At 47.1% G+C, this 27,555-nt stretch overlaps 1 protein-coding gene across 5 annotated transcripts in view; it reads right to left on the bottom strand.

Annotated features, from left to right (window-relative positions):
• The window catches only part of SYT3 (synaptotagmin 3), a 475,850-nt gene that overhangs the window by 166,465 nt on the left and 281,830 nt on the right, over positions 1-27,555 (bottom strand). For all 5 annotated transcript variants that reach the window (XM_063942589.1, XM_063942592.1, XM_063942591.1 and 2 more), the window contains one exon: positions 10,599-10,977. In XM_063942589.1, the coding sequence (XP_063798659.1) occupies positions 10,599-10,977 (379 nt within the window). The remainder of the gene's footprint in view (positions 1-10,598; positions 10,978-27,555) is intronic.

The raw sequence follows: 27,555 nt of genomic DNA, 5'->3' as shown, positions 1-27,555 counted from the left end.
ATAGATCCCTGACTAATACCAAAAGTCTGCATATGCCATTTAATTCTTAATCTATATTGATTACAGCACATAGATCATACCTCCCAACTGTCCCGATTTTCGCGGGACAATCCCGTTTTATTGGGACTGTCCCGCTGCCCCACCCGCGGGCAGCAGTGTCCCGCGGTGGGGGGGGGACAGTTGGGAGGCTCTTGCACTCGCTGCAGAGCAGGGTGAATAGGGTGAATAGACACTGTGCGCATGCGCACACAGCGTCTATTCAAGGAGACAGAGGGACTGGGGCCATGCCAGCAGCTCACTGAGCGCTGGCCATGCCCCCATAGTGAAGAGAATGGGGGCCATGGCTCACAATCGTGGCATTGCCGTGAGGCTACGCCCCTTCCTACAAAGCCATGCCCATTTTCCATAGCCACTCCCCCTTCATGTCGGTGGGCACGGCTTTGCCGCGCATGGGGTCCCTCTTCAGGATCCTGTAAAGTTGGGAGGTATGCATAGATATCTCAATGAGGCTGAGGGTCAGATAAGGGAAAGCAAGAAGTGGGAACCTAGTGAATGTATGCATGCGCACTTAATAAAGCTCTGTGAGTGGGATTTGTTGCAGACTACGCTTCTTTGTTCAACCATTAAACATGTAGGGATTTTGGGATAAATCTTATTGTAACCAATATATGTAAACTTCATAACATGGAAGATCAACAAGAAGCTTCTACAAGCTAGTATAATAATAATAATAGTGCAGTAATCAAGGAGAGGTTACACAGTGATAGCTGAAGACACAGCTCCACCTACTGTGCCTCCAGTATAACTTCCAAACAACATTTAACCTGTAGCTGTTGCTATGCTCCTGATTTTTCAAGTAATCCCCCGCACACCCAAAAGATTTAGGTACCTCATCCGCATCACACCCACTTTCTAGTGACGTAGGGAGAATAATACCGTCAATCTGCGTTCTGTAAGGAGGGACAGGGCCTACTGATGCAATTCTATGGAAATTGCATAATTTTGGCCACTCCTATTCAACAATGCGTGATTTACTGCATTTGGCGCTAGGAGGCAAGTATGATTTGACAACTACCAGCAGGGCAAAGGAGACCTTGATTTGGGCACCACAGAATTTCTAAGCAACATATGTGGAATGAGGCTACATGTGTATGCGTGATGCCAGAGGGGGATATATAAATCATGCCAAAACAACTTGTCACATAGATGCATTTATATCAGCAATAAATCAGTGTGGCTGACTATTGTCAGGGCATGGTATATCCATTTGTGTGTGGTAGCGGGCAGATTGTGGGCACTGTCTAGGTAAATCTAGAGTTTTTCCTGCTCAACAAATTAAAATGTTTAGAGGCATGGAAGGTTTAGGGCCATATGTAACAAGCTGGATGTATGGCTGGCAGAATAATTGTAATTGATACAACAATCTCACTACACCAGGTTGACAGATGAGTCACGCTCAGTACTCTGTGCTGCTGGAGAAACCTGCTCCAGGGAGGTGCATTTAAGTGACAGTATGTGTTGAATGATTTCTGCCATCTCCCGGAACAAATAAAAGTAATTTTGGAGACAAATGCTCTATGGCTCCTTACTAAAGCGAATGCCCATCTGAATTTTTTTTTGTCAACTACAACACAAAATCATGTCTTCACACGTGGCTGCATAACCAGGCATAGTCATACAGTGCCAGAGCGGGGCATTCATGGCCCCCGGCCAAGACGCCACCCGGCATCAAGCCCCAGCCCTGCCCACTTTGCAAGATAGCATGGCGAATGTGGGACTTGATGGTGTGATTGTCTGGGAATCATATTGCCAAGACACCACCCCTGCTGTGCAATGCCATGATGATATCAATGCTGCTGATTGCATTTGGGATAAGACATCACTGCAGTTTTGCTGCAGTTATTGCATTTTCATATGCCACCCTGAATGTCTTTTCTTACTCAATACCCTGAGCATTTATTTCATTTAATTGTTGTCAAAATATTGAACTGTTTCTGTAGCCAGATATTGCAGTTATTTCTTCATCTGTACAGTATATAGTATAGGAACACTTTGTCCCGTGCAGTGGGTTTTAAGTCTTGCCTTTGATTACAACTGATAAGAGCTCCGATAAGAGCCCGTCCAGTGAAGAGCTGAAAGCAGACTGAAAGCTTAAGCTACAGTATCACTCTACTTTCTGGTTTGGCACCAGATTGTGTACTTCTTCCAACAGCTTCCTGCTGCTGAGCGATAACCATATCATATCATTATTGCAGGTGCTCCCCAAGTAGCCCAGGCAAGTTAAATAGCGGCAGCCCTACAATATGTATGACTGCATTATGCAGCAACACAGAATAGAAATTACTGCCATCCTCTAGCCATCAATGATAAATAGACACATATATGGTTTGAAACCATTGCTGTTTTATATAGAAAATATGAATGTGGGAAATAATGCAAACTACGGGGCTAATGCAAATTTGTTGGCAGAATAGGCAAAAATAAATATATAGGACACCGTACCATTTTTCCATTATACTTTATCTATTGATGTCAGCAGTTGGCTTAACTAATACTAAAATATAGAGGATGCACAAATGTTTACATTTTTAAATGTAATCTTTGTAAAAGGAGATTTATGGTAGACTTACCATAGTTAAATCTCTTTCTGCGGGAATTCCACAGGGAATAACATCGGGGTGTAGAGTTGGATCTTAAACCGAGGCACCAACAGGCTACCCAACGCGTTTCGTCCTCAGACTTCATCAAGTCTGATGAAGTCTGAGGACGAAACGCGTTTGGGTACACCTCCACTGACCCTCCATTCTCAAAGATAAGCATCATTTTTTATCCTTAAATATTTTTATCAGTAGAAAATTGTTTTTACTGATTTTATGTGATTTAGGGTTCTAGCTCAACTGCATTTATATATTTTTTTTATATTTTTAGTATTTTTTATTGCTCTTACTATCCAGCTTTTTATCTACTTTTTTATCCCATTATCATATCCTAAACTGTATAAATAAATTTGTAAATTTTTTGGAAAACCGTATACCGCTATATTTTTCATAGCTATTTTTATTAGACATTGTAAGTCGCTGGTACCCCTATTCCCCCCTTCCACATATATATATATATATATATATATATATATAAATGAGACCCTGACACACTTAGCCCCCCCACGATACAGAATATAGTGATAGCAAGTAGTGTGATACAGGAGAATGAAATCCACACAGCAGCTATAGGCACACTCAGTCACAGGTACAATGCAGAAGTTATTACAGATAAACAATAAAACTGCACTGGACTAGTAAAACTACATATAGATATGTATCAATATAGATATAACAATGCACAGTAAGTACTGGATGTATATCACAGAATACTTGTACTAAATATTCAGGTAAAAGCACACTTGTTCTTAACTAACACTGTCTAAATCACATGTAGAATACTTAAGTGTCTGTAAACGCACAGCGCTGATGAGACAGGCGGCTTTACAGAGGAGACAGAGCCCTGCAGTCCCGGAGATCAGCTCAGCTATATGAAGATGGCGCCCAAATCTTTTCAGGGAGTGACGGAGAGAGAAATGCAGCTCCAGGGTGGGAACACCAGCAGTAGATGGTGCCCGGAGCTGGGGGAGGGGCTACAGGTCAGTGCCTTATCCCCTATGCTGGTCCTCACCACTGGGTACTATGGAGCCTATGTAAAATGGATTTTAGTAAATCCTTGCCCTGGTGGATATAGTGGGGTCCCTGTGCAGTACAGTGTCCATGCCAGCGGCGCGGTCCATCTCCTGGGACCGCGATTTACCGGCGGGTCCCACCTGGGGGACCCTCTTACCTCATCTCTGCTGTGCAGCCACGCGATCCTGGAGAGCATCAGCGGTGGTGTGCCTGATGACTGGTGCGCCTCCGCTGCAAGTACCCTGGAACCCAGCCGCGGGAGTATGCAGTGCTGCTGGGGAGGTGATGGAGCCACAGCACAGTATGTCAGAATTACATATAAAGTGCTTTGGCCCTTGAAGTCTTCTTAAAAAGCTCTTTTCAGGGCTGCCTAGCGTAGCCCCACCTGTTAGTTGCCGTGCTCCGCAGGCACCAATTTACAAACTGAGCTATAGTTCCTGGAGGCGGGGTTATAGAGGAGGCGGTGCAATGCATCCTGGGAACAGTCAAAGCTTTAGCCTGTTGGTGCCTCGAATCAAGATCCATCTCTACACTCCGATGTTATTCCCTGTGAAATACCAGTGTACCCCTCTGCAGAAATAAAAATTACTTGAATGTGTTCTGTATTTGCAGAAGAGAAAGCAAAAGTACTAAAACAAATGCCCATTGCTATAAATACCCTGTGGCCATAATTATAATTTTCCTATTCAGAGCTGTCTGCAGCTCTAACTAATAAGCAGAATGTCAGCACATTTAGTAAGTGTATTTAATGCTAGGGGAGAAGGTGCAGGACCGCAGGAGGGGCATGTTATGATTTTATTTGTAATTGGTTTCCGTGAATGGGGGGGTTATGGTCCAAGTGCATTGCTTTGCCCAGCGCCCGCATTGCTGATAAAATTGCCCTGTATTTACCATAATGCAAAGCTTAATTTAAAATGAAGATTGGGGCTGCTTGTATGGTGGATCGTGGCAGACAGCAGCTGGACCAGTGGTGTTCCTAGATCAGTTCTTACAAAGAGGATAAGTTAATATTTGACATTTAGGTTTCTCTTATTTCTCTTATTCATTTGTTGTTACCTGTTCATGCATCTTACCTTGTACAGCGCCATATTTTCTAGAGATGAGCGGGTTCGGTTCCTCGGAATCCGAACCCGCCCGAACTTCAGGTTTTTTTACACGGGGCCGAGCGACTCGGATCTTCCCGCCTTGCTCGGTTAACCCGAGCGCGCCCGAACGTCATCATCCCGCTGTCGGATTCTCGCGAGGCTCGGATTCTATCGCGAGACTCGGATTCTATATAAGGAGCCGCGTGTCGCCGCCATTTTCACACGTGCATTGAGATTGATAGGGAGAGGACGTGGCTGGCGTCCTCTCCGTTTAGACTAGAGTACTAGAGAGAGACACAAATTTTGGGGAGCATATTATTAGGAGGAGTACTACTTGCTGCTGATAGTGTGACCAGTGACCACCAGTTTAATTAATCCGTTCTCTGCCTGATAAAAAACGATACACAGTGTGACACAGTCACATACCATATCTGTGCTCAGCCCAGTGTGCTGCATCATATGTAATACTGTATATCATTATCTGACTGTGCTGAGTGCTCACTGGTCACACAGCTTAATTGTGGGGGAGACTGGGGAGCAGTTATAGCAGGAGTACATATTTTAAGTACAGTGCACACTTTTGCTGCCAGAGTGCCACTGCCAGTGTGACTGACCAGTGACCACTGACCACCAGTATTGTGATTGTCTGCTGACCACCAGTATAATTGTGATTGTCTGCCTGAAAAAGTTAAACACTCGTCGTGTGTGGTGTTTTTATAAACGCATTCTGCAGACAGTGTCCAGCAGGTCCGTCATTACATAATATATACCTGTCCGGCTGCAGTACTAGTGTGATATATATATATATATATTTTAATTTTATCTCATTATCATCCAGTCTATATTAGCAGCAGACACAGTACGGTAGTCCACGGCTGTAGCTACCTCTGTGTCGGCAGTCGCTCGTCCATCCATAATTGTATACCACCTACCCGTGGTTTTTTTTTTTTTCCTATCTTCTTGATACTAGTAGCTTACTTTAGGAGTCTGCAGTGCTGACAGACAGTGTCCAGCAGGTCCGTCATTACATAATATATACCTGTCCGGCTGCAGTACTAGTGTGATATATATATATATATATATATATATATTTTAATTTTATCTCATTATCATCCAGTCTATATTAGCAGCAGACACAGTACGGTAGTCCACGGCTGTAGCTACCTCTGTGTCGGCAGTCGCTCGTCCATCCATAATTGTATACCACCTACCCGTGGTTTTTTTTTTTCTATCTTACTTTAGGAGTCTGCAGTGCTGACAGACAGTGTCCAGCAGGTCCGTCATTACATAATATATACCTGTCCGGCTGCAGTACTAGTGTGATATATATATATATATATTTTAATTTTATCTCATTATCATCCAGTCTATATTAGCAGCAGACACAGTACGGTAGTCCACGGCTGTAGCTACCTCTGTGTCGGCAGTCGCTCGTCCATCCATAATTGTATACCACCTACCCGTGGTTTTTTTTTTTTTAAAAACCACTCCTAGATGGGCCAGGTGTTTGTGTCGGCCACTAGGGTCGCTTATCTTACTCACACAGCTACCTCATTGCGCCTCTTTTTTTCTTTGCGTCATGTGCTGTTTGGGGAGTGTTTTTTGGAAGGGCCATCCTGCGTGACACTGCAGTGCCACTCCTAGATGGGCCAGGTGTTTGTGTCGGCCACTAGGGTCGCTTATCTTACTCACACAGCTACCTCATTGCGCCTCTTTTTTTCTTTGCGTCATGTGCTGTTTGGGGAGTGTTTTTTGGAAGGGCCATCCTGCGTGACACTGCAGTGCCACTCCTAGATGGGCCAGGTGTTTGTGTCGGCCACTAGGGTCGCTTAGCTTACTCACACAGCTACCTCATTGCGCCTCTTTTTTTCTTTGCGTCATGTGCTGTTTGGGGAGTGTTTTTTGGAAGGGCCATCCTGCGTGACACTGCAGTGCCACTCCTAGATGGGCCAGGTGTTTGTGTCGGCCACTAGGGTCGCTTAGCTTACTCACACAGCTACCTCATTGCGCCTCTTTTTTTCTTTGCGTCATGTGCTGTTTGGGGAGTGTTTTTTGGAAGGGCCATCCTGCGTGACACTGCAGTGCCACTCCTAGATGGGCCAGGTGTTTGTGTCGGCCACTAGGGTCGCTTAGCTTACTCACACAGCTACCTCATTGCGCCTCTTTTTTTCTTTGCGTCATGTGCTGTTTGGGGAGTGTTTTTTGGAAGGGCCATCCTGCGTGACACTGCAGTGCCACTCCTAGATGGGCCAGGTGTTTGTGTCGGCCACTAGGGTCGCTTAGCTTAGTCATCCAGCGACCTCGGTGCAAATTTTAGGACTAAAAATAATATTGTGAGGTGTGAGGTGTTCAGAATAGACTGAAAATGAGTGGAAATTATGGTTTTTGAGGTTAATAATACTTTGGGATCAAAATGACCCCCAAATTCTATGATTTAAGCTGTTTTTTAGTGTTTTTTGAAAAAAACACCCGAATCCAAAACACACCCGAATCCGACAAAAAAAATTCGGTGAGGTTTTGCCAAAATGCGGTCGAACCCAAAACACGGCCGCGGAACCGAACCCAAAACCAAAACACAAAACCCGAAAAATTTCAAGTGCACATCTCTAATATTTTCCCCTATCTGCTTTCATTCAGTGGCTTCTTCCATTTGCTTAGTAACATAATCACACATGCACAGGTCACTGCCTTCAGTCCCACATCAATACCCTCATATCTTGCTCCTGCCACCATTCTGATGTGACTGGCCATACTTTCTTCCATACCAAGCATCATTAAAGTAATGGTCGCACCATTAAGAAAGACATGAAAGGAGCAATTCAATAAACTGTGCCATCAGAACACATGGGATGTGGGAACACTCATAACTGTGGCAAATTGCAACTGCAGCTTAGCACACACCTCCATAGGGGAGTGCAGTAAAATGAGCCATGTTGGGCTACACTACAGTAAGTATCAGGGATGTGCTTGACCACATCCCGACATCACCAGTGCCGGATTTCCCAGTAGGCATGTGAGGAACGTGCCTATGGGCGGCACCTGATGGGAGCGGTACAGCATACCCCCCCCCCCCCCCATCCCAAACCAAAGGAGCAGCACAGCAGTCCTCCCCCCTTGTGGCGGTTTTAGTTGTGGCGGGGCTAGCAGGGCAGGCTGCACCATCAGCACCCTCCTGATGACTGCACTCACCCTGGCCACCTCCCACTGCCGCATCCCTTCCCCCTGTCCGCCCGCATCCCCCCTGCCAGCCTCCCGCTGCCCGCATCCCTTCCCCCTGTCCGCCAGCCTCCCGCTGCCCGCATCCTTTCCCCCAGTCTGCTTGCATCCCCCCCACCAGCCTCCCGCTGTCCGCATCCATCCCCCATCTGTCCACTGCCCACACTACCCCCCCCCCAGCTACTCACTTGATGCTGGGTAGGAAGAGCCGGTAGCCGAGGGCAGGAGCCCCCATCTGCCCACTGCCCACACTACCCTCCCCACCCACCCCCCGCAGCTACTCACTTGATGCTGGGGAGGAAGAGCCGGTAGCCGAGGGTGGTGAGTGGCACACACTCATTCACTCTCTCTCTCTCACCTGCTGCTGCAGTGCTGCAATGTGTATAATTGGCTACCTACAGCAATGTGTATAATGGGCTACCTACTGCAATGTGTATAATTGGCTACCTACTGCAATGTGTATAATGGGCTACCTACTGCAATGTGTATAATGGGCTACCTACTGCAATGTGTATAATGAGCTACCTGGCACATTGTGTATAAAGGTCTACCTGGCGCAATGTGTATAAGGGGCTAAGTGGCGCAATGTGTATAACGGACCCGACTTGGCTCAATGGGGGTAATTCTGAGTTGATCGCAGCAGGAACTTTGTTAGCAGTTGGGCAAAACCATGTGCACTGCAGGGGAGGCAGATATAACATGTGCAGAGAGAGTTAGATTTGGGTGGGGTGTGTTCAAACTGAAATCTAAATTGAAGTGTAAAAATAATGCAGCCAGTATTTACCCTGCGCAGAAACAAAATAACCCACCCAAATCTAACTCTCTCTGCACATGTTATATCTGCCTCCCCTGCAGTTCACATGGTTTTGCCCAACTGATAACAAAGTTCCTGCTGCGATCAACTCAGAATTACCCCCAATGTGTAGGAGGAGGGCGGGGGATTGGATGTTCAGCAGCTGAAATAATTGTGCTTGTGGGGGCGGCCTCTATCATTGTGCCTAGGGGCGGCCTGACCCCTAAATCCGGCCCTGGACATCACATTTACAGTAAGGCCCACATTTATCAAGCCTTGGAGATAGATAAATTGCACAGTGATAAATTACCAGCCAGTCAGCTCCTGCCATACTACAGGTTGTGTTTGAAAAATGACAGGAGGTGATTGGTTGGTACTTTATCACCGTGCAATTTATCAATGGCCAAGGCCTGGTAAATCTGCTCCCAATTTGCATACAATTTGCCATAAAGAATGACGTTTAAAATAGTACTAGTAACAGTTATTTGCTGTAAAACATTTAAAATGGTTTTCAATCAGATTTATTTTAATTTATTTTCCAGAGGGGGAGATTTATCAAAGCTTGTGTAAAGATAAAGTGGACTGCGATAGTGTACTTACCAGATTGGTTAGTACTTTATCCCTCCCCACTTTATAGCTCTCCGACCTTTGATAAATCTCCCCCAGAGTTCTGTGCTTTTCTGTTATGTGGTTATATAATGATGCAAGGTTGTTAATTCTGTTGCCTTAGTTATTATCTTTTACAGTATCTACGATATAAGATGCCACAATGTGTGTGCAGAGCTGTACCCAGTACACAACACGCCCTATCCGATTTCCCCAACACTTTGAGGTAACCGAGTCTGAATTTTTTAAGCAAAACATAAATAGAAAATAATTCCGATTATCTGATTAATTAATATTGCTCAGTTTACTGCAATAGGTAAGAACGTGAGCTATCCAGGGGAATTTTATGCTGGATGTAATCAGTTACTGTATAATGGCGGTTTGGTCGTGACTCGTGACCATAGAAAAAATTTGTATTGCAACCTTGGGCAGGAAATAAAAAACCCTATATCTTACAAAGACTGACACAACAGCATAGAGGTAAAGCAGCACAAATACATCAATATACTTTGTAAACATTGTAGGATGGTGTGTACAAGCCAACAAACAAGAAAGATTAATGAAACTGTCGGCATTAGATATAGAAATCGGCATATAACAGTTGTACCATGGTACTGTACAAGTACAATACAGTAGGGCCCTCATTCCGAGTTGATCGCTAGCTGCCGTAGTTCACAGCGCAGCGATCAGGCTAAAAATGGACATTTCTGTGCATGCGTACGGGCCGCAGTATGCACGCGCAAAGTACTTTCACTCAAAACTATGCAGTTCTACACAAGGGCGAGCGACGCTTATCTGTTGCTCTGCTGATCGGTGAATGATTGACAGGAAGTGGGTGTTTCTTGGTGGTAACTGACCGTTTTCCGGGAGTGTGCTAAAAAACGCAGGCGTGACAGGTGAAAACGCAGGCGTGCCTGGGGAAACGGGGGAGTGGCTGGCTGAATGCAGGGCGTGTTTGTCACGTCAAAGCAGGAACTAAACTGACTGAAGTGATCGCAAGGAAGGCGTAGGTCTGGAGCTGCTCAGAAACTACATGAAAAATTTCACGAGCAGTTCTGCTAACCTTTCGTTCGCACTTCTGCTAAGCTAAGATACACTCCCAGAGGGAGGCGGCTTAGCGTTTGCACTGCTGCTAAAAGCAGCTAGCGAGCGATCAACTCGGAATGAGGGCCTATGTCTCATAGAACATAAGAATCAGCTACTGTAACATAGTGGCTGGGATCTTACCTTGTGGTAGGAGCAATATTGGCCACTTGCTGATGTGACTGTGCATAAGGTATCTGAGACTCCTTGGCCACAGCTTGGCTGTCCACTGGGATATCAGGGGATGTCTGACTAATTTTAATGTTGACCTCAGGGTAAGAGTCCATATCTAAATAAGAACGTTCAGGCATCTCAGGTCCAAGCTCCACACGATCCACCAACAAGTCCCCATAGTGGGAATGGTGGAGGTGGCCGTGATGTCCATGATCTTTCCGCTGAGTTTGAGAAGACCCTTTGTCCCTCCATGGAATCCAACATAACTTCCAGGAGACAAACAATAAGACTCCGAGGAGAACAATTCCACAGAAGGTAACAATGACAGATAGCAGGCTTACAGAGATATCTAGAAGAGAAATATAGATAAAAGACATTAGCAGGAAAGATGTCAGTTCGTGAATCTATCAAGTGTTGAAAGGACAGAGGCCAAATTAGTAATCCTTGTCACATGAGTGCCCCTTCACTTATTTATGTTAGTAGGGAGATGTACTAAGTCTTCGAGAGAGATAAAGTTGAGAGAGTTAAGTGCCAGGCAATATACTCCTAACTACCATGTCACAGGCTGTGTTAACTTTGAATACTCTCCTTGTTCCTGCAGGAGACGTGCAATTTTTCCGGTAGTCCCCTGCATCCCACGGAAGAATGGGCACCCGTCCTTTATCCCACCCAGTTCCTAGAGAAGTGGGCAGAATCAAGAGTATAATATTGGAATCTGAGGAGGGGACTGGCCCTATTGACACATTTTTATGGAAATCGTGTAATTTGGCCCCGCTCCTGTAACACATATGCACCAATTTCCCTGTGAGGTGGTTGGGCCTAATGATGTGATCAGCCAAGCACCAACCCCATCGCCACCCACCTGCTTCTCCTGTCCAGGCATCTCCTGGAGAGGAAACAGTCAATGTAGGTAAGTATGCAGTTAAATGCTGAATGGTTGGTAGTTTATCTCTCTCCACTTTATCACTCTCCAAAGCTAAGTGCTTTTAATGATGAGTGGAAAGAATGCAATAGATGTTAAACCTACACCCATACTCTCTTTAAGGATAATAAAATAAGACGAGAGCCGTATAGGCTTACAGGTTTATAAGAGTCTTCAGATTTTTGTAATTGGCTGTGAATTCGTCAACTATTGCTAGGTAGATTAGGTTGGGGAATTTTTGTAAGTGGTCAGGATTGGCCTATTAGGGAGCTTTTAGAAGTGGCTATGTCTTGGTTCATAAGGCTAGGGGCGAGCCTGTCAGTCATCTTGTGAAATCATGTTTGTCCCTCCCTCCCTCTCCATTTTTTGTTTTTCCGTTGTTTATTCGGTTCTTACTAACTCTCGGTTTCTACGATGATGTTGGGTAGGAAGGCGCTACAAACCATTGGCCTGGCAGGTGTAAGAAGCTGCTGTGGAGCATATACTCTGTAAAAGGCAGCTTGTATGGCCTACCTCTGCGGGAGAACTTTGGGCGTCTGTCTCTGCGGACACACTCGTACTGTCTGATAGCATGGTTTGTCACGGTGGGGGGGGGGGGCGTATCAGTCGCCTCCCAATATTAGTTCAGAATCAGCTGTCTGGATCTATGTGTTTGTAGCGTCCTTCCTTGCTCACCCAAAAACTAAAAGTAAAAGCTCAGGGTCTTACCTTAATAAATCCAAGTTATGACCTTCAACAAAAGCAGTCTGTGTCTGTGTTGTTCTTTTTAGTGTTAAGATAGTTAAATAAGTTGTAGATATTGTGGTTATTTGCAATAAAGTTATGGACGGCTTGTAGCTATACATAGCACTTCTCTTAAAGCCTTAAACTAACAAGTCCATTCAGTACAGTATGTGCTATATGCTGTGGGATTCACTAGCGGAAAACAAGCTGGACCCACCAAATCTATGACTGTACAAATAAGATTTTAAACCTACCGGTAAATCTTTTTCTCCTAGTCCGTAGAGGATGCTGGGGACTCCGTAAGGACCATGGGGTATAGACGGGCTCCGCAGGAGACATGGGCACTATAAAGAACTTTAGAATGGGTGTGCACTGGCTCCTCCCTCTATGCCCCTCCTCCAGACCTCAGTTAGAGAACTGTGCCCAGAGGAGACGGACAGTACAAGGAAAGGATTTTGTTAACCTAAGGGCAAGATTCATACCAGCCCACACCATCCACACCGTATAACCTGGAATATACGAACCAGTCAACAGTATGAACTAAACAGCATCAGTCAAAGACCGATCCAAACTGTAACATAACCCTTATGCAAGCAATAACTATATACACGTCTTGCAGAATGTTGTCCGCACTGGGACGGGCGCCCAGCATCCTCTACGGACTAGGAGAAAAAGATTTACCGGTAGGTTTAAAATCTTATTTTCTCTTACATCCTAGAGGATGCTGGGGACTCCGTAAGGACCATGGGGATTATACCAAAGCTCCAAAACGGGCGGGAGAGTACGGATGACTCTGCAGCACCGATTGAGCAAACATGAGGTCCTCATCAGCCAGGGTATCAAACTTGTAGAATTTAGCAAAAGTGTTTGAACCCAACCAAGTCGCCGCTCGGCAAAGCTGTAATGCCGAGACGCCTCGGGCAGCCTCCCAAGGAGAGCCCACCTTCCTAGTAGAATGGGCCTTTACCGAATTAGGTAACGGCAATCCAGCCGTAGAATGAGCCTGCTGAATCGTGTTACAGATCCAGCGAGCAATAGTCTGCTTAGAAGCAGGAGCGCCAACCTAGTTGGCCGCATACAGGACAAACAGTGCTTCTGTTTTCCTAACCCGAGCCATCCTGGCTACATAGATTTTTAAGGCCCTGACTACATCCAGGGGCTTGGAATCCTCCAAGTCATCCGTAGCCACAGGCACCACAATAGGTTGGTTCATATGAAATGAAGAAACCACTTTAGGCAAAAATTGAGGACGAGTCCTCAACTCTGCTCTATCGACATGGAAAATCAAATAGGGGCTCTTGTGAGACAAGGCCGCCAATTCAAACACCCGCCTTGCAGATGCCAAAGCCAACAACATGACCACCTTCCAAGTGAGAAATTTTAATTTGACCGTTTGAAGAGGTTCAAACCAGTGAGACTTCAGGAACCGTAACACCACGTTAAGGTCCCATGGTGCCACTGGGGGCACAAAAGGACACTGGATATGCAGCACTCCCTTCACAAAAGTCTGGACTTCTGGGAGAGAAGCCAATTCCCTCTGAAAGAAAATGGACAGGGCCGAAATCTGTACCTTAATGGAGCCTAATTTTAGGCCCAAATTCACTCCAGACTGTAGGAAGTGGAGAAAACGGCCCAGATGGAAATCTTCCGGAGGAGCATTCTTGGTTTCACACCAAGAGACATACTTCCTCCAGATACGGTGATAATGTTTCGCTGTCACCTCCTTCCTAGCCTTTATCAGAGTAGGGATGACCTCATCCGGAATGCCCTTCCCAGCTAGGATCTGGCGTTCAACCGCCATGCCGTCAAACGCAGCCGCGGTAAGTCTTGGAACAGACAGGGCCCCTGTTGCAACAGGTCCTCTCTGAGAGGAAGCGGCCACTGATCTTCTGTGAGCATTTCCTGCAGATCCGGATACCAGGCCCTTCGAGGCCAATCTGGAACAATGAGAATTGTCTGTACTCCATTTCGTCTTATGATTCTCAATATTTTTGAGATGAGAGGAAGAGGAGGGAACACATAGACCAACTGAAACACCCACGGTGTCACCAGGGCGTCCACTGCTACTGCCTGAGGGTCCCTTGACCTGGCACAATACCTCGGAAGCTTTTTGTTGAGGCGTGACGCCATCATGTCTATTTGAGGAAGTCACCAAAGAATTGCAATTTCTGCAAAGACTTCTTGATGAAGACCCCACTCTCCTGGATGGAGATCGTGTCTGCTGAGGAAGTCTGCTTCCCAGTTGTCCACTCCCGGAATGAATACCGCTGACAGAGCGCTTACGTGATTTTCCGCCCAGCGCAGAATCATGGTGGCTTCCGCCATTGCCACTCTGCTCCTTGTCCCACCTCGGCGGTTTACATAAGCCACGGCTGTGACGTTGTCTGATTGAATCAGAACCAGAAGGTCGCGAAGAAGATTCTCTGCTTGACGGAGGCCGTTGTATATGGCCCTCAATTCCAGTACGTTGATGTGTAGACAAGCCTCCTGGCTTGACCACAGTCCCTGGAAGTTTCTTCCCAGTGTGACTGCTCCCCATCCTCGGAGGCTCGCGTCCGTGGTCACCAGAACCCAGTCTTGAATGCCGAACCTGCGACCCTCTAGAAGGTGAGTACTCTGCAGCCACCACAAGAGAGATACCCTGGCCCTGGGGGACAGGCTGATCTTCTGATGAATATGTAGATGGGACCCGGACCACTTGTCCAGAAGGTCCCACTGAAAAGTCCTCGCATGGAACCTGCCGAAAAGAATGGCCTCGTAAGAAGCCATCTTCTTTCCCAGAACTCGAGTGCATTGATGGACCGACACCCTTTTCGGCTTCAACAGGTCCCTGACCAAGCTCTGGAGTTCCTGGGCCTTTTCCATCGGGAGAAAAACCCTTTTTTGTTCCGTGTCCAGAATCATGCCTAAGAAAGGCAATCAGGGCGTTGGAACCAACTGTGACTTTGGTAGATTGAGAATCTAGCCGTGCTGCTGCAATACCCTCAGGGAGAGTGACACGTTGTTCAGCAACTGTTCTCTCGATCTCGCTTTTATCAGGAGATCGTCCAAGTACGGGATAATTGTGACTCCCTGCTTGCGCAGGAGCACCATCATTTCCGCCATTACCTTGGTGAAAATCCTCGGGGCCGTGGAAAGTCCAAACGGCAACGTCTGAAATTGGTAAAGACAATCCTGTATAGCAAACCTCAGGAACGCCTGATGAGGAGGATATATGGGGACATGAAGGTATGCATCCTTTATGTCCAGAGACACCATATAATCCCCCCCTTCCAGGCTGGCGATGACCTCTCTGAGCGATTCCATCTTGAATTTGAACCTGTTTAAGTATAGGTTTAAGGATTTTAAATTCAGAATGGGTCTGACCGAACCGTCCGGTTTCGGGACCACAAACAGGGTTGAGTAGTACCCCGTCCCCTGTTGAAGCAGGGGAACTTTGACCACCAGTCGTTGAAGACACAGTTTTTGAATTGCACTTAAACTACCTCCCTCTTCGGGGAAGAAGCTGGTAGGGCCGATTTGAAAAACCGACGAGGAGGCACATCTTCGAATTCCAGCTTGTAACCCTGGGAAACAATTTCTATTGCCCAGGGATCCACCTGTGATTGAACCCAGACGTGGCTGAAAAGTCGAAGGCGTGCCCCCACTGGGGCGGACTCCCTCAGCGGAGCCCCAGCGTCATGCGGTGGATTTAGTAGAAGCCGGGGAGGACTTCTGCTCCTGGGAACTAGCTGTAGCTGGCAGCTTTTTCCCTCTGCTCTTACCTCTGGCGAGAAAGGAAGATCCCCGTCCTCTTTTGGATTTATGCGACCGAAAGGACTGCATCTGATAATGTGGCGTTTTCTTTGGCTGTGAGGAAACATAAGGTAAAAAAGCGTATTTACCTGCGGTAGCTGTAGAAACCAGGTCCGTGAGACCTTCCCCAAATAAGTCCTCACCCTTGTAAGGCAAAACCTCCAAATGCCTCTTTGAGTCGGCATCACCCGTCCATTGGCGGGTCCACAGGGCTCGCCTAGCAGAAATCGCCATTGTGTTGGCTCTGGAACCCAGTAGGCCAACGTCTCTCTGAGCATCTCTCATATATAGGACAGCATCCTTTATATGACCCAAGGTCAGTAAAATGGTATCCTTATCCAGGGTATCAATGTCAGCAGACAAGGTATCTGTCCACGCTGCTACTGCGCTACAAACCCAAGCTGACGCTATCACCGGTCTTAGCAAGGTACCAGTATGAGTATAAATTGAACTCAAGGTAGTCTCCTGCCTGCGATCAGCAGGATCCTTGAGGGCTGCGGTATCTTGCGACGGCAGCGCCACCTTTTTGGATAAGCGCGTTAACGCCTTGTCCACCCTGGGGGAGGATTCCCACCGTATCCTGTCCTTAGCCGGAAAAGGATACGCCATAAGAATCCTTTTGGGAATCTGCAGTTTCTTGTCTGGAGTTTCCCAAGCCCTTTCAAACAACTCATTTAACTCATGGGAAGGGGGGAAAGTAACCTCCGGTTTCTTTTCTTTAAACATGTGGAACCTCGTGTCAGGTACAGAGGGGTCATCTGTGATATGCAACACATCTTTTATTGCAATAATCATATAATGAATACTTTTTGCCAACTTTGGCTGCAACCTCGCATCATCGTAGTCGACACTGGAGTCAGAATCCGTGTCGGTATCAGTGTCTGCTATTTGGGATAGTGGGCGCTTCTGAGACCCAGAAGGGCCCTGTGACATAGTAAAAGGCAAGGTTGAACTCCCTGCATTTTCCCTGGACTCCGCTTTGTCCAACCTTTTATGTAATAAATTCACATTTGCATTTAAAACATTCCACATATCCAACCAATCACGTGTCGGCGTTGCCGACGGAGACACCACACTCATTTGCTCCACCTCCTCCCTAGAAGAGCCTTCCGCTTCAGACATGCCGGCACACGTGTACCGACACCCCCACACACTCAGGGAAATATCCAATCTGGAGACAGTCCCCCAATAAGGCCCTTTGGAGAGACAGAGAGAGAGTATGCCAGCACACACCCAGCGCCAATGACCCTGGAAAACAATTTCCCAGACACACAGCGCTTTAATAATATTCAATATACATTCACTGCCAAATTAAGTGCCCCCCTCCCCCTCTTTTTAAGTCCTCTGTCACCGTGTTCAGCAGGGGAGAGTCCGGGGAGCCAGCTCTGCAGTGTGCTGTGGAGAAAATGGCGCTGGTCAGTGCTGTGGAATCAAGCTCCGCCCCCCCAGCGGCAGGCTTCGGTCCTGCTCCAAAATACAATACTGGTGGGGGATTTGTATACATATTGCCTCTGCAGCCCATATATACTAAAATTGCATCCTAGAGGTTTTATATTGCTGCCCAGGGCGCCCCCCCTGCGCCCTGCACCCATCCGTGCCTCAGTGTGTGTTGTGTGTGGGAGCAATGGCGCGCAGCGTTACCTCAGTGAAGATCAGAAGTCTTCTGCCGCCTGTGATGTCTTCTTTCTTCTAATACTCACCCGGCTTCTATCTTCCGGCTCTGCAAGGAGGACGGCAGCGCGGCTCTGGGACGAACGGCTAGGGTGAGACCTGCGTTCCGAACCCTCTGGAGCTAATGGTGTCCAGTAGCCTAAGAAGCAGAGCCTATCACTTAAGTAGGTCTGCTTCTCTCTCCTCAGTCCCACGATGCAGGGAGCCTGTTGCCAGCAGGGCTCAGTGAAAATAAAAAACCTAACAAAATTCTTTTAAACAGAGAAACTCAGGAGAGCTCCCCTGTAATGCACCCAATCTCCTCTGGGCACAGGATCTAACTGAGGTCTGGAGGAGGGGCATAGAGGGAGGAGCCAGTGCACACCCATTCTAAAGTTCTTATAGTGCCCATGTCTCCTGCGGAGCCTGTCTATACCCCATGGTCCTTACGGAGTCCCCAGCATCCTCTACGGACTAGGAGAAAAAGATTTACCGGTAGGTTTAAAATCTTATTTGTACAGTCATAGATTTGGTGGGTCCAGCTTGTTTTCCGCTAGTGAATCCCACAGCATATAGCACATACTGTACTGAATGGACTTGTTAGTTTAAGGCTTTAATAGAAGTGCTAAGTATAGCTACAAGCCGCCCATAACTTTATTGCAAATAACCACAATATCTACAACTTATTTAACTATCTTTCTCTATCGTCCTAAGTGGATGCTGGGGTTCCTGAAAGGACCATGGGGAATAGCGGCTCCGCAGGAGACAGGGCACAAAAAAGTAAAGCTTTACTAGGTCAGGTGGTGTGCACTGGCTCCTCCCCCTATGACCCTCCTCCAGACTCCAGTTAGATTTTGTGCCCGAACGAGAAGGGTGCAATCTAGGTGGCTCTCCTAAAGAGCTGCTTAGAGAAAGTTTAGTTTAGGTTTTTTTTCTTTACAGTGAGTCCTGCTGGCAACAGGATCACTGCAACGTGGGACTTAGGGGGAAAGTAGTAAACTCACCTGCATGCAGAGTGGATTTGCTGCTTGGCTACTGGACACCATTAGCTCCAGAGGGATCGAACACAGGCCCAGCCGTGGAGTCCGGTCCCGGAGCCGCGCCGCCGACCCCCTTGCAGATGCTGAAGCGTGAAGAGGTCCGGAAACCGGCGGCTGAAGACTCCTCAGTCTTCATAAGGTAGCGCACAGCACTGCAGCTGTGCGCCATTTTCCTCTCAGCACACTTCACTGGGCAGTCACTGAGGGTGCAGAGCGCTGGGGGGGGGCGCTCTGAGAGGCAAATATAAACCTTATACAAGGCTAAAAATACCTCACATATAGCCCATAGGGGCTATATGGAGATATTTAACCCCTGCCTGACTGGAAAAATAGCGGGAGAAGAACCCGCCGAAAAAGGGGCGGGGCCTATCTCCTCAGCACACGGCGCCATTTTCTGTCACAGCTCCGCTGGTCAGAACGGCTCCCAGGTCTCTCCCCTGCACTGCACTACAGAAACAGGGTAAAACAGAGAGGGGGGGCACATTAATGGCTATATATATATATATTAAAGCAGCTATAAGGGAGCACTTAATATAAGGATATCCCTTGTATATATAGCGCTTTGTGGTGTGTGCTGGCAGACTCTCCCTCTGTCTCCCCAAAAGGGCTAGTGGGTCCTGTCTTCATTAGAGCATTCCCTGTGAGTTTGCGGTGTGTGTCGGTACGTGGTGTCGACATGTATGAGGACGATATTGGTGTGGAGGCGGAGCAATTGCCAAATATGCAGATGTCACCCCCCAGGGGGTCGACACCAGAATGGATGCCTTTATTTGTGGAATTACGTGATGGTTTATCTTCCCTTAAACAGTCAGTTGAGGACATGAGGCGGCCGGACAATCAATTAATGCCTGTCCAGGCGCCTCAAACACCGTCAGGGGCTGTAAAACGCCCTTTGCCTCAGTCGGTCGACACAGACCCAGACACGGGCACTGATTCCAGTGACGACGGTAGAAATTCAAACGTATTTTCCAGTAGGGCCACACGTTATATGATTTTGGCAATGAAGGAGACGTTACATTTAGCTGATACTACAGATACCGTAAAACAGGGTATTATGTATGGTGTGAAAAAACTACAAACAGTTTTTCCTGAATCAGAAGAATTAAATGACGTGTGTGATGAAGCGTGGGTTGCTCCTGATAAAAAGTTGATAATTTCAAAAAAGTTATTGGCATTATACCCTTTCCCGCCAGAGGTTAGGGCGCGCTGGGAAACACCCCCTAAGGTGGACAAGGCGCTCACACGCTTATCCAAACAAGTGGCGTTACCCTCTCCTGAGACGGCCGCACTTAAGGATCCATCAGATAGAAAGATGGAAGTTATTCAAAAGAATATATACACACATGCAGGTGTTATACTACGACCAGCTATAGCAACTGCCTGGATGTGCAGTGCTGGAGTAGTTTGGTCAGAATCCCTGATTGAAAATATTGATACCCTAGATAGGGACAATGTTTTACTGTCGTTAGAACAAATAAAGGATGCATTTATCTATATGCGTGATGCACAGAGGGATATTTGCACACTGGCATCTCGGGTGAGTGCTATGTCCATTTCAGCCAGAAGAGCCTTATGGACACGACAGTGGACAGGCGATGCGGATTCAAAACGTCACATGGAGGTTTTGCCGTATAAAGGGGAGGAGTTATTTGGAGTTGGTCTATCAGACTTGGTGGCCACGGCTACTGCCGGGAAATCCACTTTTTTACCTCAAGTCACTCCCCAACAGAGAAAGGCACCGACCTTTCAACCGCAGCCTTTTCGCTCCTACAAAAATAAGAGAGCAAAGGGCTTGTCGTACCTGCCACGAGGCAGAGGAAGAGGGAAGAGACACCAACAGGCAGCTCCTTCCCAGGAACAGAAGCCCTCCCCGGCTCCTGCAAAAACCTCAGCATGACGCTGGGGCCTCTCAAGCGGACTCGGGGACAGTGGGGGGCCGTCTCAAAAATTACAGCGCGCAGTGGGCTCACTCGCAGGTAGACCCCTGGATCCTGCAGATAATATCTCAGGGGTACAGGTTGGAATTAGAGACGGATCCTCCTCATCGTTTCCTGAAGTCTGCCTTACCAACCGTCTCTTCCGAAAGGGAGAGGGTGTTGGAAGCCATTCACAAGCTGTACGCTCAGCAGGTGATAGTCAAAGTACCCCTATTACAACAAGGAAAGGGGTATTATTCCACTCTATTTGTGGTACCGAAGCCGGATGGCTCGGTAAGGCCTATTCTAAATCTGAAGTCCTTGAACCTCTACATAAAAAAGTTCAAGTTCAAGATGGAGTCACTCAGAGCAGTGATAGCGAACCTGGAAGAAGGGGACTTTATGGTATCCTTGGACATCAAGGATGCGTATCTACACGTTCCGATTTACCCCGCACACCAGGGGTACCTCAGGTTCATTGTTCAAAACTGTCACTATCAGTTTCAGACGCTGCCGTTCGGATTGTCCACGGCGCCTCGGGTCTTTACCAAGGTAATGGCCGAGATGATGATTCTTCTTCGAAGAAAAGGCGTATTAGTTATCCCATACTTGGACGATCTCCTAATAAGGGCAAGGTCCAGAGAACAGCTGGAGACAGCTTTAGCACTATCTCAAGAGGTGCTAAGACAACACGGGTGGATTCTGAATATTCCAAAATCCCATTTAATCCCGACAACTCGTCTGCTGTTCCTAGGAATGATTCTGGACACGGTTCAGAAAAAGGTTTTCCTTCCAGAGGAAAAAGCCAAGGAGTTATCCGATCTGGTCAGGAACCTCCTAAAACCAGGAAAAGTGTCAGTACATCAATGCACAAGAGTCCTGGGAAAAATGGTGGCTTCTTACGAAGCAATTCCATTCGGCAGATTCCATGCAAGAATATTCCAAAGGGATCTGTTGGACAAATGGTCAGGGTCGCATCTGCAGATGCACCTGCGAATAACCCTGTCACCAAAGACAAGGGTGTCACTTCTGTGGTGGTTGCAGAAGGCTCACCTATTAGAAGGCCGCAGATTCGGCATTCAGGATTGGATCCTGGTGACCACGGACGCCAGCCTGAGAGGCTGGGGAGCAGTCACACAAGGAAGAAACTTCCAGGGAGTATGGACGAGTCTGGAAAAGTCTCTTCACATAAACATTCTGGAACTAAGAGCAATCTACAATGCTCTAAGCCAGGCGGAACTTCTCCTGCAAGGAAAGCCGGTGTTGATTCAGTCGGACAACATCACGGCGGTCGCCCATGTAAACAGGCAGGGCGGCACAAGAAGCAGGAGTGCAATGGCAGAAGCTGCCAAGATTCTTCGCTGGGCGGAGAATCACGTGATAGCACTGTCAGCAGTGTTCATCCCGGGCGTGGACAACTGGGAAGCAGACTTCCTCAGCAGACACGATCTTCATCCGGGAGAGTGGGGTCTACATCCAGAAGTCTTCAACATGTTAATAGACCGTTGGGAAAGACCAATTGTAGACATGATGGCGTCTCGCCTCAACAAGAAACTGGACAAATATTGCGCCAGGTCAAGAGATCCACAGGCAATAGCTGTGGACGCACTGGTAACTCCTTGGGTGTACCAGTCAGTGTATGTGTTTCCTCCTCTGCCGCTCATACCAAAGGTATTGAAGATCATACGGCAAAGAAGAGTAAGAACAATACTAGTGGGTCCGGATTGGCCGAGAAGGACTTGGTATCCGGAACTTCTAGAGATGCTCACGGACGAACCGTGGCCTCTACCTCTGAGAAGGGACCTGCTACAGCAGGGTCCCTGTCTTTTTCAAGACTTACCGCGGCTGCGTTTGACGGCATGGCGGTTGAACGCCAGATCCTAAAAGGGAAAGGCATTCCAGAAGAAGTCATTCCTACCTTGATTAAGGCACGGAAGGAAGTCACCGTGAAACATTATCACCGCATTTGGCGAAAATATGTAGCGTGGTGCGAGGATCGGAGGGTTCCGACGGAGGAATTCCAACTGGGTCGTTTCCTACATTTCCTGCAATCAGGATTATCTATGGGTCTCAAATTGGGATCCATTAAGGTTCAAATTTCGGCCCTGTCAATATTCTTCCAAAAAGAATTGGCCTCTGTCCCTGAGGTCCAGACTTTTGTCAAGGGAGTACTGCATATACAGCCTCCTGTGGTGCCTCCGGTGGCACCGTGGGATCTAAATGTAGTTTTAGATTTCCTCAAATCCCATTGGTTTGAACCATTGAAAAAGGTGGATTTGAAATATCTCACATTGAAAGTGACTATGTTACTAGCCCTGGCCTCTGCCAGGAGAGTATCTGAATTGGCGGCTTTATCTTATAAAAGTCCTTATCTAATCTTCCATTCGGATAGGGCAGAACTGCGGACTCGTCCGCATTTTCTCCCTAAAGTGGTATCAGCATTTCATCTGAACCAACCTATTGTGGTGCCTGCGGCCACTAGCGACTTGGAGGACTCCAAGTTGTTGGACGTTGTCAGAGCCTTAAAAATATACATTGCAAGGACGGCTGGAGTCAGAAAATCTGACTCGCTGTTTATATTGTATGCACCCAACAAGTTGGGCGCACCTGCTTCTAAGCAGTCGATTGCTCGTTGGATTTGTAACACAATTCAACTTGCACATTCTGTGGCAGGCCTGCCACAGCCTAAAACTGTAAAAGCCCACTCCACAAGGAAGGTGGGCTCATCTTGGGCGGCTGCCCGAGGGGTCTCGGCATTACAACTCTGCCGAGCAGCTACGTGGTCGGGGGAGAACACGTTTGTAAAATTTTACAAATTTGATACCCTGGCAAAGGAGGACCTGGAGTTCTCTCATTCGGTGCTGCAGAGTCATCCGCACTCTCCCGCCCGTTTGGGAGCTTTGGTATAATCCCCATGGTCCTTTCAGGAACCCCAGCATCCACTTAGGACGATAGAGAAAATAAGAATTTACTTACCGATAATTCTATTTCTCGGAGTCCGTAGTGGATGCTGGGCGCCCATCCCAAGTGCGGATTATCTGCAATACTTGTACATAGTTATTGTTAACTAATTCGGGTTATTGTTAAGGAGCCATCTTTAAGAGGCCCTTTCTGTTGTCATACTGTTAACTGGGTTTAGATCACAAGTTGTACGGTGTGATTGGTGTGGCTGGTATGAGTCTTACCCGGGATTCAAAATGCCTCCCTTATTGTGTATGCTCGTCCGGGCACAGTACCTAACTGGAGTCTGGAGGAGGGTCATAGGGGGAGGAGCCAGTGCACACCACCTGACCTAGTAAAGCTTTACTTTTTTGTGCCCTGTCTCCTGCGGAGCCGCTATTCCCCATGGTCCTTTCAGGAACCCCAGCATCCACTACGGACTCCGAGAAATAGAATTATCGGTAAGTAAATTCTTATTTGTTAACACTAAAAAGAACAACACGGACACAGACTGCTTTTGTTGAAGGTCATAACTTGGATTTATTAAGGTAAGACCCTGAGCTTTTACTTTTAGTTTTTGGGTGAGCAAGGAAGGACGCTACAAACACACAGATTCAGACAGCTGATTCTGAACTAATATTGGGAGGCGACTCATATGCCCCCCCCCCCCCTTCCCGTGACAAACCATGCTATCAGACAGTACGAGCGTGTCCGCAGAGACAGACGCCCAAAGTTCTCCCGCAGAGGTAGGCCATACTAGCTGCCTTTTACAGAGTATATGCTCCACAGCAGCATCCTCTAGGACGTAAGAGAAATTATATTTAGCTTGAGACTCGCGCATACATACGTGCATGTCAATAAACAGATACTTTGCATAATGTGTGTGATGTATGGCCTACAATTACCACCATCATTTCCATAAGACATGGGCCCTCATTCCGAGTTGTTCGCTCGCTAGCTGCTTTTAGCAGCATTGCAAACGCTAGGCCACTGCCCTCTGGGAGTGTATCTTAGCTTAGCAGAATAGCGAACGAAAGGTTAGCAGAATTGCTACTAAATAATTCTTTGCAGTTTCTGAGTAGCTCCAGACCTACTCCTAGATTGTGATCAGCTCGGTCCGTTTAATTCCTGGTTTGACGTCACAAACACGCCCTGCGTTCGGCCAGCCACTCCCCCGTTTCTCCAGACACTCCCGCGTTTTTCCCTGACATGCCTGTTTTTTAGCACACTCCCGGAATATGCTCAGTTACCACCCAGAAACGCCCCTTTCCTGTCAATCATTCACCGATCAGCAGTGCGACTGAAAAGCGCCGCACGAACACCAGCAAATCTACAAAGTTTTGTGTAAAATAACTTAGCGCATGCGCTCTGCGTACCATGCGCATGTGCATTTAGCAACAAATCGCAGCATAGCGAAAATCGGCAACGAGCGAACAACTCGGAATGACCACCACCATGTACATTTCTGACGAATCTGTGCACCTAACAAACTGTGGGGGACATTTACAAAGCAGTGATAAGAGCGGAGAAATGAGCCAGTGGAGAAGTTGCCCATGGCAACCAATCAGCACTGAAGTAACATCTATAATTTGCATACTATAAAATGATACAGAGCTGCTGATTGGTTGATGGGGCAATTTCTTCAACGGCTCACTTCTCCGCTCTTATCACTGCTTAGTAAATGTCCCCCTTAGTCGAGTATTTTTAGTTTAGGAGTGCATTCAGCCCTTCCTGTACAATATAATATCATGGGCTGCTAAAATTAAAAAATAAATAAAAACTATGTATTTATTTTTGTGGGATTGCGCATAAATCAGAACATTATTGTACATAGGGGGTGATTCAGAGCTGATCATAGATGTGCTAAACCGTTGGCACGCCTCGCGACCACCTCTGCTTGTCAATCAGGCAGAGGCGATTGCACCAGTGAGATACCTTCGCATCTCACTGGGTGCGTACGCGCAGTGCACCTGCTGCACGTGTGCACTCCCCAAAAGGCTTCAGATACTATAATTTCCCGGTGCTTGTAGCGTAATGAGGAAGGTCTTGCCACACATATTGGTGTGCAGCTTCTAATAGAGGACAACAGCAGCCTCTGTTGACTTGTGAGGTAATACAATGCAATACTAATTTATTTATGACCTCCAGTAACTTCTCAGTACATTAACAAGGAGGCCCTTGCCAGCCCTCTAGTACCTGCACAGAGGAAGCCGCATCATTGTGTTTTACTGAATGACCATCGAAGACACCATGGTGGTCATTCCGAGTTGTTCGCTCGTTGCCGTTTTTCGCAATGGAGTGATTAGGTAGAAAATGCGCATGCCCATGGTACGCAGCGCGCATGCGCTTAGTTATTTAACACAAAACTTAGTAGATTTACACAGGCTCGAGCGACGTTTTTTCAACGCTCAAGTGTTCGTAGTGTGATTGACAGGAAGTGGGTGTTTCTGAGCGGCAACATAGCGTTTTCAGGGCGTGTGCTAGAAAACGCAGTCGTGCCAGGTAAAAACACAGGTGTGGCTGGAGAAACGGGGGAGTGGCTGGCCGAACGCAGGGCGTATTTGTGACGTCAAACCATGAACTAAACGGACTGAGGTGATCGCAATCTAGGAGTAGGTCTGGAGCTACTCAGAAACTGCAGGGAATTATTTAGTAGCAGTTCTGCTAATCTTTCGTTCGCTATTCTGCTAAGCTAAGATACACTCCCAGAGGGCGGCGGCCTAGCGTTTGCAATGCTGCTAAAACCAGCTAGCGAGCGAACAACTCGGAATGAGGGCCTATGTTCACAAAAATTCACATATTTTTATTTTTTCTTCAAGATTATATTATTTTTAGACGATCCCTGACACTTTACTGATTGCAAAGTCAAGTAGCCTCTGCTGAGAGCAAAAAATATATAAATAATACAAAAGAACAAAATAAAAAAATATTAACATTTATACAGCTCATAAAAATCTTTCATTAGTTGTGTTTCATTGTAGAACTGCAGGTCCTAGGTGGAAGCTATTGTTATCATATGAATGGAATATTAAACCCTGTCTTGTTATCAGGAGCATGTAATATGGACCAGCAGAATATTTGATTAAAAAAATGTCTGCACTTACCAAGGTTCAGGTACAATTTCCAGGATGATGGCTGTCTTATGTATTGTACATCAGCAACAACAAAGTACTTTGTATCCTCTAACCAGGGCCCTCATTCCGAGTTGATCGCTCGCTAGCTGCTTTTAGCAGCAGTGCAAACGCTAAGCCGCCGCCCTCTGGGAGTATATCTTAGCTTAGCAGAGGTGCGACTGAAAGGTTAGCAGAACTGCTCGAAAATCTTTTCATGCAGTTTCTGAGCAGCTCCAAACCTACTCCTACCTTGCGATCACTTCAGTCTGTTTAGTTCCTGCTTTGACGTCACAAACACGCCCTGCATTCGGCCAGCCACTCCCCTGTTTCCCCAGGCACGCCTGCGTTTTTACCTGACACGCCTGCGTTTTTTAGCACACTCCCGGAAAACGCTCAGTTACCTCCCAGAAACACCCACTTCCTGTCAATCACTCACCGATCAACAGAGCGACAGAAAATCGTCGCTAGACCTTGTGTAAAACTGCATAGTTTTGTGTGAAAGTACTTCGCGCGTGCGTACTGCGGCCCGTACGCATGCGCAGAAGTGCAGATTTTTAGCCTGATCGCTGTGCTGCGAACGGCAGCTAGCGATCAACTCGGAATGAGGACCCAGGCAGATTAACAATGGGGCAGATGGAGCTACAACTCCAGGCCTTCATATAAAAATAGGTCCATTATCATGGCAGCATCACAATGACCAGCTGCCTATTTTTATGTATTCCGGAAGACTGTATGGCTGATAGTGTAGGCAGTGTACATGTCTATGTGGTTCTAAAGACACCCACACAACACTAGCCACACCCACACAACTAGGGAGGCCAATCCCAG

This window comes from Pseudophryne corroboree, chromosome 10, assembly GCF_028390025.1.
Source record: "Pseudophryne corroboree isolate aPseCor3 chromosome 10, aPseCor3.hap2, whole genome shotgun sequence".
Classification (NCBI taxonomy): domain Eukaryota; kingdom Metazoa; phylum Chordata; class Amphibia; order Anura; family Myobatrachidae; genus Pseudophryne; species Pseudophryne corroboree.
This window is presented reverse-complemented; position numbering and strand designations above follow the sequence as displayed.